Genomic DNA, 14,627 nt, shown 5'->3' with positions numbered 1-14,627 from the left:
CTCACTGGTCGATCTGGTGCGGCCGCTAAAATCCTAGCGAGCGCTCGCGTTTCACAAATCCGAATCGGCCAGTGGAGCGCAAAAACGCTCCGCGGGGGATCACACAGGAAGTCTACGTACACGTGACACAAATCGGTTCCGGAAGCAATGCCTGACTTCCGCTGTGTACGCTTCCACGGCAGCCAAAGTCGCCGTCCCCCGCAGCCCCCCGTGCGTAATTTGACCGCGGCAGTCGCAGAGTCCGTCATTTTCATGTCGCGCCCGCAAGGATTGTGCATGGACAACGTGCATAGAAGACTTCGTACGGCACCTGCGTCACCTCGTAATCGCTGTCGTACGAGCTCTCATCGCTAAACGCGAGCTCTGCAGCAGCACCGAACGCAGCCATATTGTGAAGCAACACAATGTTGTGCGTGCCAACCGTGTACCCATTTCGCTTGAAGACGGAAGTGAGGCGAGCTATTTCCGCCCGAATCCGCGCCTCAGTGGCGGAGCAAGTGAGAGCGATCCGGCGCGCAGCGAGTTGATCCGAAACGACCAGCGGAAAGCGCGAACCCGCTCCAGATAGACCAGTGAAATTCAGATTCGTTGCCACCGGAGCAAGAAATCTTGCTCCGAATCGACCAGTGAAAAACACCATTACATCCGCACCTGCGCATGCGCGGCCTCCATACTGCGCGGTGAGGCGATGGCGTCACCGTGCATGGCGGCGAGGTTTTCCATGGCGGCGAGCGATGGCGGCGAGGTTTTGCTGCACACGTTCGCCGGCCTAACTACCAGCTTAAACAGCATCGCTTTTAAAAGGAGAACAATACCTGGACGTTCTGTGTAGATTGTCACCATCTGAACAAGCTGAAAAAAAGCCGTAAATGTTTGTATAATAATTAATAATATTTGGGGTTTTTACGTGCCAAAGCCACTTTCTGATTATGAGGCACACCCTAGTGGAGGACTCCGGAAATTTCGACCACCTGGGGTTCTTTAACGTGCACCTAAATCTAAGCACACGGGTGTTTTCGCATTTCGCCCCCATCGAAATGCGGCCGCCGTGGCCGGGATTCGATCCCGCGACCTCGTGCTCAGCAGCCCAACACCATAGCCACTGAGCAACCACGGCGGGTATAAATGTTTGTGATGTGGTGCAGTGCGCGAGACAGTGCCGTGGTTGGAAGATGAAAAGAGGACCACAAAGAGTGCGTGCGTGGAGGTGAATCCCGTGCTAGGTGAAAGACGACGACGTCGAAGAGCGTCAAACACGAGTACTGGCGGCGCAAGATGATAAAATAAAAAGAGAGTAACTCCATCGCCAGAACGCATGGAACTCCCAGGGGCCACACGCTCGACCTTAAAGGTGCGTTCGATAATGTTAAGCGTGAGAGCATTCTGACCAACTTAAGCGACACTCGTTGAGGTAGGAAAACCTTTGAGTACATCAGAGGCTTCCTCTCAGATAGGCTGGCGATCCTCCGCATACACGATAAGGAACGCGGTCCATTTAAAATTGGTACGCGGGGGACCCCGTAAGGAGCGGTCATCTCCCCGCTACTATTTAACATAGCCATGATGAAGCTCCCACGGGCCTTCGCGCAGGGGGAGGCGTTACATCATGCACTATACGCCGATGACATCACAAATTGGACAAATCAGGGCAGTATAGGAGATAGAGAAGACCGTCTCCAGCAGGCCGCCTCCGTCGTGGACGCCTATGCGACTCAGTGCGGATTGCAGTGCGCTACAGCTAAATCCGAACTCCTACATATCCGTGCAAACTTAAAAGACAGGACGACCCTGGGCTAGACTTTATCAGGGGGCTCCAGCCGGGTGGTCTCTGAGATCCGAATCTTGCGCCTTCTCATATATAACAGGACCAAAAACGGAACTACGTTGTGCAAGTTACGCAAAGTTGGGGAACAGGTAGGACGGATGATCCGCCGAGTCCAAAACAAGCGCGGGAGGCTACGTGGTAGGGAAGCGCTTCGCCTCGCCCATGCCTTCGTAATTAGCACGATTGTTTACTCACTTCCATATTTAAGACTGACTTTATTTAAGACTATTACGCCCTATTTCTTTCTCACATTAACTTTTGTACACTGGTATGGGCAACAACTAAAAGAAATATGAACAAGCTTCTTGTATTGCAGAGGAAAATTATTCGCCTTATCGTTAACATTGAACCAACGTCGAGTGTTAATCCCACAGTAGCATCATTCAATTTGATCCGTGTAGATAATATATATGAATTTCGTTTGTTACAAATAATATACTTTTCTTCCACAGGTATGAGTAATTTCCTGACAAAACTTGCTTCCCTTGAATATCGTACACCAATAGTTAACACTCGTTGTAGTGACACTTGGTCCTGACCACAGTTTAGAACCGATTACAAGCTGCAATCCTCAGCCCACAATCTGCCATTTTTTCTCAATAAACATAAAGATACTGCTGGTTTTAGTCGAAAACAACTGCGAACATACTTTGTGCACATGTAATCCGTATTTCTTCATATGTCGTTTAAGAAAACTTCTGTGTTATTCCTGTACTTGATTGCTGTACTTGATTTAATTTGATGACTACTTCTGTATTGCTATTGTTATTTCGTTCGGTCTGCTGCTGCCATGTAAGGGTTTCCTGGGCCTTCGTCAAGCTGTTCGCACAGCTTTTAGCCCAGGTGACCATCCAGATACTTGCTGGAGAATAATATATGATTTGATTTGATTAAACACGAGGAGAACGAAACACGAAGAGTGGCGCTATAAGGTAAAACTATTCTGAACTTTTCTATTCTAATTCTGCAGTCAGCACTCCGCGATTGGTCAAAAACTTTTTTGGACCACCACCACTTCACCTGTTTCTCATGCGACGTCACGAAAACCGTGACAGCTCCCCATCTGATCTGACGTGTACACGCTGATTATGCATGATTTGACCGAACAAAAGAAAAATAGTTATTTCTGATTCGACTGCTTTTTTCCATTAGCCCTCGGCTATTGGCCAAAAGTTTTCGGTCTGCACCCACTTCACCTGTCTCTCACGCGACGTCACAAAACCGCAAATACTCACCGCGTCAAAGTGACATGTACGCGTTAAAGATGCATTAATATGCCGAACAAAACTGAATTTTCTGCTGAATAGCCACAGGCTGCCCCGTTCCGAAAGGAATAAAAGATGGCTGCCTCCGATCGCTCAGGCACTGGCGACTCGCACCTGCCGGAGAGCAAGGGTCTATTTGCGTATAATAATACTTTTTGTGTGGTCGTGGAACGTTTTCGAGCATTTTCGGTACGTTTACGACCTCGTTCTGCTAACTCTTCTTAGCTAAGGATCCGTTTCAGCGTCATTCTTGAACTTCCGTTGCATGCCGCCGCGATTTTCGACCAGCCACCGCAAGCTAAGTGAGGGAAAGCGGACCAATCAATGACGCCGGCACCACCCTCTTGATCCGGTTATCGATTTTCAGTGCACTGGTTCGGCCCCATCGAATCCCTCTGCACTTAAGCGTGCTCCTCGCCTCTTGTCAGCCAATTAGATAAGACAAGCCGCTCAGTATAGGCAATGTTATTCGTTTTTCAAGCAAAAGAAAGTGACCTTCTATGAACGAGGAGAGCGTTTGATTGGTCTGTTCAGACAACCCTGCGGGTGGCTGCTAGATGCTTGCGTCGGTGGTTACGCAAATTTGACGTCAGGAGATTGGAATAAAAACATATTGGAATTGTTTTACGTTATAGGGCCCCAGGGCTGATGCAATCCTCAGGAAAGTAACCAAACGCGCCTTAGACCTGCCCATCAGCACTTTCAATCAGAAACACTCTGCCTTGGGGGTCCTTAACTCTATTCAGGAGCTCAGGGGGAGGTGCACCTGACAAATCAATGCACACGGCTTATGCAGATCGCTCCGGGGCGTCGCCTGCTGGACCGCCTGCGCACTCCCTCGTAATATGACGCAGGAAACATATCAAGGAAGAAGACAGGTGCTTGCCAAAGCACAAGAAAGACACTTGGCTCCTGTTCTGGGGTTTACTATGTTGATGTAGCCGGACCATCGACCGCGGGATATTACACCGGCGGCAGTTGTACATCAGGGAGCTCAGGTGGATTGACTCACACCTCGAGCCGCGAATCCAACCAAGCAGAGGAGATCGCTGTCGCCTTGGCGGCTGCAGACCCAAGGTATACATGCATACTCGCAGACACTCGAAGGGCCTCGTGAAAGCTACTTGGCAGGGGAAATCTCTCCGCTAGCCAACAAAGTTCTGAGACTGTGAATCAGGGACGGGTATCCCGGACCAAAACAAATAATCTGGACTCCAGGCAATCAGGGCCTCCGAGGTAATGAAGCTGCACATGCAGCGGCCCGCGCACTCATTCTCCGTTAACCTCCCCGTTGCCCTAAGCCGCCTGAATGTCCTACCCCTCTACTACGGTTCAGTGCAATCCGGGATTACTTCTGCGAGCAGCGCCGGGTGTATCCCTCTCTTGCGAAAGGCCAATACAAAACAGAAGAACGCGTCCTGCCGCGATTTCAAACTAATGCGCTGCTCTGCCCAGCTATACTTAAACATTTCGATCCTAAAATAAATGGGCAATGCCAGCACTGTGGTGATTTGCCAGCTACATATCACATGGATGAGGCCTGTCGACAGAATCACAAGCTATCCTGCATTCCGAGTTTGACGTAATAGTTCTGCGGAAACCCGCAAGGTGCAGAGAAGTGGAGGGAATTAATAAAAGGAAAATCAGGCACCCACCCGTTCGTAGCAATTGCTACAAAGGAAACCCATACGGGTTCCTCGAAAGAGAAGCCTCGCAGTTGAAGAAAAATTCGTCCTGGTCCGGGACTCGAACCCGGGACCACCACCTTTCGTTGCAGCTGTTCCACCATCTAAGCTAACCAGGCGGCTAGCAGATGGCAGGGTGCGCAGTCTCTTTAGTCAACAACTCGAAGCAAAGGCAAGAGTTTGATGTAATAGCTCTGCGGAAACCCGCAAGCTGGAGAGAAGTAATTAATAAAGAGAAAATCAGACATCCACCCGTTCGTAGCAATTGCTACAAAGGAAACCCATGCGGGTTCCTCAAAAGAAAAGCCTCGCACTTGAAGACAAATTCGTCCTGGTCCGGGACTCGAACACGGAACGACCGCCTTTGTGGGCAGCTGCTTCACCATCTGAGCTAACCAGGCGGCTAGCTCTGGTCCAACGAGCTCGAGCAGTGGCTTCGACCAATGACGTCCCGGACTAAGGACGATACCTAGTTTAGTGGAGCCCAGGAGCTTTACCCTCTCTGTTAAATAAAAGTTCTCACCAGCGCCACTCACTGGTGAACGCAGTGTCCGAGTGCCACAAATCCGGCAGAAAAAAGTGGGCCAGAGCGGCATAAAAAGTGAGACGCACTGGCAGAAGGGGGGAGTTTCAGGAAGTGATGCAGGGAGAAGGTCAACAATCGCACCGGGAGCTGAAGACGGGCTGTCTGGTTCCAGACCCGATCCTCCAGGACTTTGCCAGACCGGGGCCACCTGCTAGCCTGTTCCCGGGCGTCGCAACTCCACCTGATCACGGACTGTTGCCTGAGGCTTGTGAATTTTGCGCCCCTAGGCTGAGCGTGAGCAGTTGGGCCGCGTTTGCGCTCAGGTGCATAGCCAGAATGCCGCCTCCTTCTGCACGTGCCGCCAAGCCGCCTGCGTCCCCATTCTAAGCCGAAGCTGCTACGCTCTGGTCGCCCCTTCATGGGTCCTCCCCGTCGACATTTTGGTGAGACGAACACCGCTTGTTTCGTCGATTTGCCTCCGCCCATCCACGTCGAACTGTTGCGCGCGTCTACACTCGTAGTCCGCCCTAACTCACGTGGTGCAGATACTCTTCTAGCTCTGAGAGTATTAACTTCTTGCTGTGAGTTTTTCATTGAGTGTTTATTTAATATGGTTCTTTTCGCACTAGTTGTATTAAAAGCTTTGTAGGCGTTTTTGAACCAACAGCTTTGCCCTTAATTGGGTTCTCGGAGGCTCCGCCTCAGGAAACGATATGAAACCTTAAAGAAAGAAAAGAACCTGCATCACAAATTGGTGTACGCGACATCGCGACATTCAGCTAGTCGATGACGCGCTGGATTGCTCACGCAGTGCCAGTTATTTCTCATCGATCGATTTATGTTCGGGCTTCTAGCAAATTGCTGTTGATGAAAAAGATCGCGAGAAGACGGCTTTTGCCATGCCAGATAGCCTCTACCAATTTAATGTCATGCATTTCGGACTCTGTAATACCTCGTTTACGTTCGAACGTATCATATACTCTCTTCTGCGTGGTTTTAAATATTTCACATGCTTCTGATACCTTGAGGACATAATTGGTTTCCCCGACGTACGTGAGCCATCTCCATCGGACCTTGGCCCTTCTTGATGTCTTTCAACGGACAAGCCTACAACTCAATTTCACCAAATGCCAATTCGGCTGTCATCAAATACGAGTACACGGACGCTTGGTCGACGGTACTGGTATACAGACTGAGCCTGGAAAAACATGCGCTGTCAGCGAATCTTCATTGCCTCGTTCGTCCGCTGATGCCCGAAGTTTCCTGGGGCTGTGTTCATACTTTCGACACTTTATTAAGAACTTCGCCGACATCGCTCGCTCTCTCATCGATCTCCTTAAGAAGGACATTATTTTCTGTCGGGGACGCGAACAAGCTGAGGCATTTTCAACGTTTACTGCTCGCCTCATAAATCCACCTATTTTGAGCCATTTTGATCCATCTTCTTACACGGAAGTTCGCACTGGGGCCACGGCATTGCGCTATCTTGTGCCAACAGCAAGGGGACGCAAATCGCTTAATCGCTTACCCTAGCAACCTTCTCATTGCCACAGAGCAGAATTGCCTAATAGCCGAACATCAGTGCCTTGCTCTCGTTTTGGCTATTGCTAAGTTGCAGCCTTACCTGTTCGACCAACCTTTTTCCGTCGTCACAGATTAGCACGCTTTATGTCAGCTATCCTCACTCAAAGGCCCAATGGACAGTTGTAGACGCTGGGCTGTACATTTACAAGAGTACACTTGCTCTGTGTCCTATAAATCTGGGCCGCTGCATCAGGATGCCGACTGTCTCTCCCGCTAACCTATCCATCCACCCGGTCCCAAAGAACTTGCAGCCACAGCCTGCGTTTTCTCGATCACCGACTTCCTCAACGTCGCCGTCGAACAGCATCGCGACCCACCTTTACCATCTCTTATAAAGCGCCTCACCTCGGAAAAAGCACGACTGTTCGCTCCACCTATTCCTACTACAAGAGGACACCTTATAGCGCAACATGCAACTCGTTGGGGTTTAACTGCTCCTTGTTGCTTTCCAGCATCTACGCTCTACTGTTCTCGCGCAGTTGCACGATGCCCCCACCGCTGGCCATTTGGGCGTCTCCCGCACTTACGATCGCGTTCACAGACTCTTTTTCTGGCCTGAGCTATACCGTTCCAATCGACGTCATGTCGCGGTTTGCGAACTCGGCGAACGCCGCAAGAAGCCTCTTTTGCTTCCCGCTGGGTACTTTCAGCTGATAGACATCCCATGTGAACCTTCTTTTTTCGTGTCGGCTTGGACTTCCTTGGTCCTTTTCCAATTGTCCTTCTCGGGAAACAAATGGGTGGCCTCGCGATGAACTGTGCGTCGCATTATGCCATTACACGAACCCTTCAACTAGCTGTGCAAGTGATGTCGCCAATTTCCTTCTTCACGAAGTGATCGTGCACTATAGCGCTCCTCGCCAGCTACTCACTGATTAAGGTCTTTGCTTTCTTTCAAAAGTGTTTGGCTCTGCTTCTCACAAATTAGCCGCGGCTTACCAACCCCTCACAAACGGACTCACTCAGTGCTTCAGCCACACATCCACCGCCATGCTTTCCATGTACGTCTCCGTTGACCACAGGGATTGGGACTGTACTTTGGCGTTTGTGAGGTTTACCTACAATTCGTCCCGCCACAAAGTTAGCTGCTCACCTTTTTATCGGATCTATGGCCGCGACTCGCTCTTACCTCTCGATTCTCTGCTTCCTTCCGATGCCAACTCCACCATTTTGTATGCTCATGATGCCATTGTTTGCGCGGCCATCGCGCGTCGCATCGGCCATGATCAACTTGTGGCGTCTGAGATGATCCTAAAGCTTCGCTATGACCGTCACCATGGGGATGTTCGCTTGAGTCTTGGTTCCCTTGTCCAGCTCTGGCTGCTTTCCCGTTGAATCTGCCTGTGCCAGAAACTGCTGCCATGCTATATCAGGGCTTACCGGGTCCTGTGCCAAGTGACTGAACTAATCTACGAGATCTCACCATTGACTCCGAGTATTCCACTGATTCACCAGTGACTGACATCGTACACGTTTCCCTATTGAAGCCTCTTAAGTCGAACACCGGTTCAACACTCTAAAATGCACCGAGACGGCGCTTCCGCCACCGGGAGTTAATGTTACGTAGTAGTTTGTGCCGCTATGAAAAGAGGTTGTGAGGAGCAGAGGAAGTTGATGTGACGCTGGCGTCTATTAGTGGCATCGCTCTAGCCTTTGTTATATATATATATATATCCTTATTTTCCCCCGTAATAATGTTATTTGAGGGCTTGAATAAATAATTATGCAAAACATGCACTGAAGTGTGGTGTTGACCGGGTTTATAGTTCCACATAATAACAATATGACGGAGCACAATACAAAGCCCCAAAGTTCGAAAAGGAAGAAATCGCTGGTTGGATGTCCTGGTTCTAATGTTTCGGCGAAAGCCCTGGCCTGTGACTCAAACCCAACCCTTGCGTAAATGTCGCCAACCTTGTCTTGGAGCATCGGGACACCTTGTGCAGGGAGGTTGTGCAAGCGGCCACATCAATGAATATTATGCTGTCGTTCCCTCAGAGGCAAAGACGTGCCCACTGGCAATATACGCCAATATGGCGAAAGGAACGCCAACCTTGGAGAACATCAAATGTTAAAAAAACTAACAAAACGTAGCGATTTCTTGCACGCTAACGCTAAACTAGAATTGCACTAGAAAACAGTGATAATTACGATAACTAAGGTATCGATGGAACTTGCAGGGAACCCGCCGTGGTTGCTCAGTGGCTATGGTGTTGGGCTGCTGAGCACGAGGTCGCGGGATCGAATCCCGGCCACGGCGGCCGCATTTCGATGGGGGCGAAATGCGAAAACACCCGTGTGCTTAGATTTAGGTGCGCGTTAAAGAACCCCAGGTGGTCAAAATTTCCGGAGTCCTCCACTACGGCGTGCCTCATAATCAGAAAGTGGTTTTGGCACGTAAAACCCCAAATATTATTATTATTATTAACTTGCAGGGACATTAATGGGGAGACATAATTTGCACTGGCCTGTAATATGGGTGTATGTCTATAAATGGGGAAACTACTTCTGCCTTAAAAATTAAATTACGAGGTTTTACGCGCCGAAACCACGATCTGATTATGAAATACGCCGCAGTGGGTGACTCCGGAAATTTGGACCACCTGAGGTTTCTCTAACGTGCATCCAAATCTAAGTACACGGGCGTTATCGCATTTCGCCCCCACCGAAATGCGGCCGACGTGGCCGTATTTTTTTCTTAATTATCAAGTTTCTATTTATCCATTACGTTGCTCCAAAGACAGAGATAACTTATTTGAAAGAAGGCAGCGAAGTCGGTCTGAGCTAGCACACTTCGGCCTGCTGCACTGAACAGGGGGAAGGGGAACGGGGACATAAGGGTGTGATGAGGCATGAAGATGACATACAAACAGGGATGTACAACGGTGAAAGCAAGTACTACATCCTGTTGATAAACGTTCATAAATGTCATCCATGAAGCTACCACTGGGTTCCACATCGTTTCTGTAGTCTCTAGTTCAAATGAACCTTCAGATAAAGGCGCTAAGACGAAGATGGTGTCTGGGCTTCTGTGTGAGCAGTACAGGAGCCAAGAAAAAAAATTCCAAAAACAACTAATATGCTACTTGTATATATTTCCAGGTGGTTTTTGTTGCGATAACAATTATACGGACACTCTAGGTGCATTTCTCCCGTCGCCGTCGCCGTGATCTTCCGTGTAAAGTCCAAGGGCGATAACATCGTTACTGCGCGCCGTCTGCTACATGTGCGAGTGAAACCGCGCGAGGACGAGCCAGCGAAAGCGGCGCAATCTCGCGCGCTCAAGGGAGGAAAGCGGGGAGGAGCCGTAACCGTATGTAACCGTATGAACCGTGTGTAACCGTAATGCTTACCGTCAAACGTTAGCGGCGAACGCTATGCATGAAGGCGTGCTTTCTGGTATAAACGCGGCCTCTTGCGTGGGCCGCATGCGGCGGAGGCATGCGCCATAGGGAGGTGTTGCAAAGAATCTGACTTTATTATAGCCTTTGATATTTGCACGCGCCGGTGCGCGCAAATCTCGGAGGCCATGGTCACTCCACGAATACTTTATGGCCTTTGAGATTGGCGCGCTTCCGTGCGCGCGTTAATGATAGAAACGCTGGAAAAGGGGTTCGTGTTTTCAGTTTCCGCGTAACAAAACAATATGTTATCGTGTATGCAAATTACAGTCCGACGCTATCATGTCTGTAGGTTGTATGTAACTCGTACTTTACAATTATTCTGACGTATTTTACCTTGAGAAATTCAGTTAGTTCAGTAACTTCCTTGCGCTACATGGAGGGCTTGCGTAATTCGGTATGCGTAGTCCCAAATTATTCTTGTCGAAGCGACGGTCGACGTGAGACCCCGACGCTGGATCTTCCGCGACATGGGACCCTTAACGCTAGCGCGCTAAAAATTCATTACATTGTCCAGTTCAATAGTGCTCGAGACGAATTGCAACAAAGGATTGAGGACGTTAACCGAGAAAGTGTAACTAGGGTTCAAGATATATATGCTGAGGAAAAAAGTGTTCAATGGTCTGCCAAGAGAACGAGATTTTGTAATCGGCAGTCAGCCTGTGGAATCTGTGCAGGAGTACTTTTATCTAGGTCAATTATTCACAAGCGACGCTGCTCGTGATAAGGAAATTTACAGAAAAAAAATGGTTGGGGCGCATACGGCAGGCAATTAAAAATCATGACCAACAGTTTTCCGCTATCGTTGAAAATGAATGTGTATAATCATTGCGTTCTATCGGTACTAACATATGGAGCATGCACTTGCAGCTTAACAATGAAGCTTGAGAAGAACTTAAGGACCACGCAACGAGCGATGGAACGAAAAAGTTCCAGTTCCCGCCGAGAGGCGAAGTATTGATCGCGATAGCAAATTATTATCGGCTATATGTTTAAGGTGAGTAGTTTTGTTAGCTGGAAAAAACAACTGTAAACATTTCGCTTACTAACTAAATAAGGAAGCACAGTGTCACGCGCGCACTAGCAAACATGAATGCATTTCACTCGATGATAGCGGATACTTGCAGTCAGAACGCTGGCGTGATGAAGAGCGGCAGGAGCGGTGAGCGAATTCTTCGTCATAGCTGCCTCTGGCTTTAACGCGAAACAGGCGCTCGAGACCAGCGCGCACAAAGCGGTCAGCTATATCGGGTCAGCGAGCCTGTGTGTCGTGCTGAGCCGCGCCATGCGCAGCCGCGGCCGGAGTAGAAGCGGAGACGCACTCTGCACCCCCTCCCCCCCCCCCCCCTTTATGTCCATGTCCTAGCGCGCGCATATTTCCCCGCTCCTCTCATGTTTTCCCTCGCACCAAAAGCGTACGACGCGCGGACGCGAAAAACGCGGCGCCATCTTTGTCTCAATGGCAGCCGGAGTGCTGACAGTGTATTTACCTTCAAGTACGCTCACCAAATTCAGGGCCTTTCTTTCATTCAAGACCGGGCTGATGAGCAAAGTAGTCAGCATGAAGAAGGGCATCGCGAGCCGTGACGTCAGCCAAGATAGCAGGTACCAGAAGTGGTAGAACTCCGGGAAGCAGTCTGGAAACACATTTTTGCAGATTATGTGGTTGCCTCAGTGTCTATGAATGTTAACCTGCTGGACGGCTTTTCGGCAGAATAAAACAGGGAATCTGCGTTCCATCTCGTTCGCCCATTCTAAAAGTACCTGCTGTTTCAAATGTTTGATGTATGAGCGATTCTTTCAGAGATATGCCGTTTGAAGCTTTTTTTTTTTTGTCTCCCTATAAACACCAATGTTGGCCCAGTGGAATAACATGTTCAGTGTCCAGCGACGCTTCAGTAGTTCATTATACGACACGTTATTCCCATAATCTCTGGGTTCTATAATTTATTCCTTCCTCAATTGGAGGAAGAAGTGAAGCTCTATGCTGTATTTCACGCGGCTAATTCATTGCTAGGGCTAATGTCTCAAAGCAGTACGGAGCTACGAGACACCGCAATGGAGGGCTCGTGAGTACGAGTACTTTTGATTACATAGCATGCACTAAAAGCGCGAAGCTGTGAGTTTGTGCTCGTCAAGGTCCAAATTATACTTGCGCAAGTAACAGTCGATTCCATGTCTGATTAGGAAGAAGAGAAAGCTATCTACCTCTGGCGTGCATTGAGCACTAAACGGTGACCTCTGCGGCATTCAATTCTGAGTGCCTCGACTTCGTCGACACTTGACAGTCACTGCTCGGTGGCCTGCATGCTCGCTCTCAGTAAACTGGCGCACTTGCAAAGACTCGGCTGCTTATCCCCTGCGTCTTCTTGCTGCATAAAACACAAGGCTCACAAGTGCTATATTAGGTACGCCGCTTTTCAGTTCATTTCATTTCATTTTTTTCATTTTATTACCTTAAAAACCCCTTGATAGGGGTATTACATAAAGGGTGGGAATACATTAGTACACAATTTGCATAATACATAACTGAACACGCACACAACAAGAACTGCATGAGCTAAAGTGTTACATACATCAGCGCAAATACATAGACCTAAATAATACAAACTAAGGTTGCACGAGTATATAAGTCTGTTAAAACAAGTCATTTTCATTGTGAAAAGTGCGCAGTGACACCCTCCATGAACATACAAGGGCAAATGATGGCGGCGATTTGGTGGGGCAGGTTGTTCCAATCTATAGCGGCATGGCAAAAGAATCAAGCGGAAAAGGTAACAGTGCGCATGCGAGGGCGGCCCACTTGAAAAGTGTGCCGTGTACGATGAGATGTTCGGGCTGCGGGGAGGATATAGGGTGGTTCATTAAGCGAGCTGTGATAAAACTTATGGAAAAGTGAAACTCGTACTAGTACAAACTCGCGTATTAGTACTAAACTCGCGTTCATTGCCAAATTGGCCTTTTGACAGCAGCAAAATAAGCGCACCAGATACACTCTTTTCATTCATGTCATGCCCATATAATAAGCGAGAAGAATTAGGGGAACCGAGGTGCTCGATTGTTTGGCAGAAACAGACCAAAAAATAAAACTAAACAGCAGACATGAACTGGATTTACTTAACTGAAACCTAGAAATGTAGAACTTTAACTGTAGAACTAAAACAAAAGGGGGAATTTTTTCTAATACGTACATTACGGACCCTGTTATTTTTGTACAATGCTTTAATGCTTGTATGAGAGGTGTATACATTTTTCCACTGTCTATTAATAATGTATGTCTATTATGTTTTGTTATATGCCCTATATACTCTTTTTATCCTACTGTAACGCCCCCCTTACCCAATGCCTCATACGAGGCCTGTGGGGACATTTTTAAATAAATATTAAATAAATTAATTAAACAGGCAGGAAAGACAACTTGCAGCTTGTTAAAGCCAGACCTTCACGTGATGCGTGCTTTGCGCTACAAATGGTGTGAGGTTGGCTGCCGACACTGCTCGGGCTAGGTTTAGCACACATACGCAAATACCTTAAGAGGAAGCATTAGCTCGAGTGCTCCTATCTGAATACACAGGCAAGGAGAAATGGTTTTTCTCGGCAACCACTGCACCAAATTTGATGAGGTTTGTTGCATTTAAAAAGAAGTTAAAATGTAGTGACTGCTTGTTGTAAATTCTTTATTTATGTCTTAAATTTGTTATCAAACATTCGCAAAAATTGTACATTCTGAGAAAACGAAACTATCATGTTTACAACTCTGTAACGCAGGAATACAAGGCGATTTCACATTGCTGTAAACCGCATCTAATAGTACATCTAACGCGGACAAAATCGATATGTTACACCTGCCTCTAAACAGCCGAGTAGTGTCTGAATAAAGCTTTCGCAAAACCCTTGTAAACAGTGCAACAAACTCACGTAAGAGATAAATTGACATATCAAATTAGTCCCACTTGGATAATCTAATAGATGCATCTTACAGGAATGCGATACCTGTTTTTGTTGCAGAGATACGAATTCGTAATGTTCCTGCTTCTATCTTTTTTGAAACTTGGGAATTTTTGAAAATGCTTTGTAAAGAATACAGGCCCTAAATCGAATACACGCTTCCAACAGTTACTATAATTTAATTTTCTCTCTCAAATTCAACAAATTTCATTAGAATTGGCCCAGAATTTATCTGAGAAAAGCGTTTCTGCGTTTTACTTGCATTTGAATGGGTAGTATCGGAGATGGGCCCGAGCTAAAGCTTCCTCTTAAGAAAGTGAGCGGCCAGACAGCTGCCGCCGTAGTTCATTGGTAGAGCACCGCGCGCGTTATGCACGAGTCTCTACAGCACTC

At 48.0% G+C, this 14,627-nt stretch overlaps 1 protein-coding gene across 1 annotated transcript in view; it reads right to left on the bottom strand.

The window, feature by feature from the left end:
• Nucleotides 1-14,627, bottom strand: part of LOC142570457 (cytochrome P450 3A24-like) — a 99,722-nt gene that overhangs the window by 29,787 nt on the left and 55,308 nt on the right. Inside the window, exon 7 of the mRNA XM_075678845.1 lies at nucleotides 11,793-11,923. Within this exon, the coding sequence (XP_075534960.1) occupies nucleotides 11,793-11,923 (131 nt within the window). The remainder of the gene's footprint in view (nucleotides 1-11,792; nucleotides 11,924-14,627) is intronic.

Source organism: Dermacentor variabilis, chromosome 1, assembly GCF_050947875.1.
Source record: "Dermacentor variabilis isolate Ectoservices chromosome 1, ASM5094787v1, whole genome shotgun sequence".
Taxonomy (NCBI): Eukaryota; Metazoa; Arthropoda; class Arachnida; order Ixodida; family Ixodidae; genus Dermacentor; species Dermacentor variabilis.
This window is presented reverse-complemented; position numbering and strand designations above follow the sequence as displayed.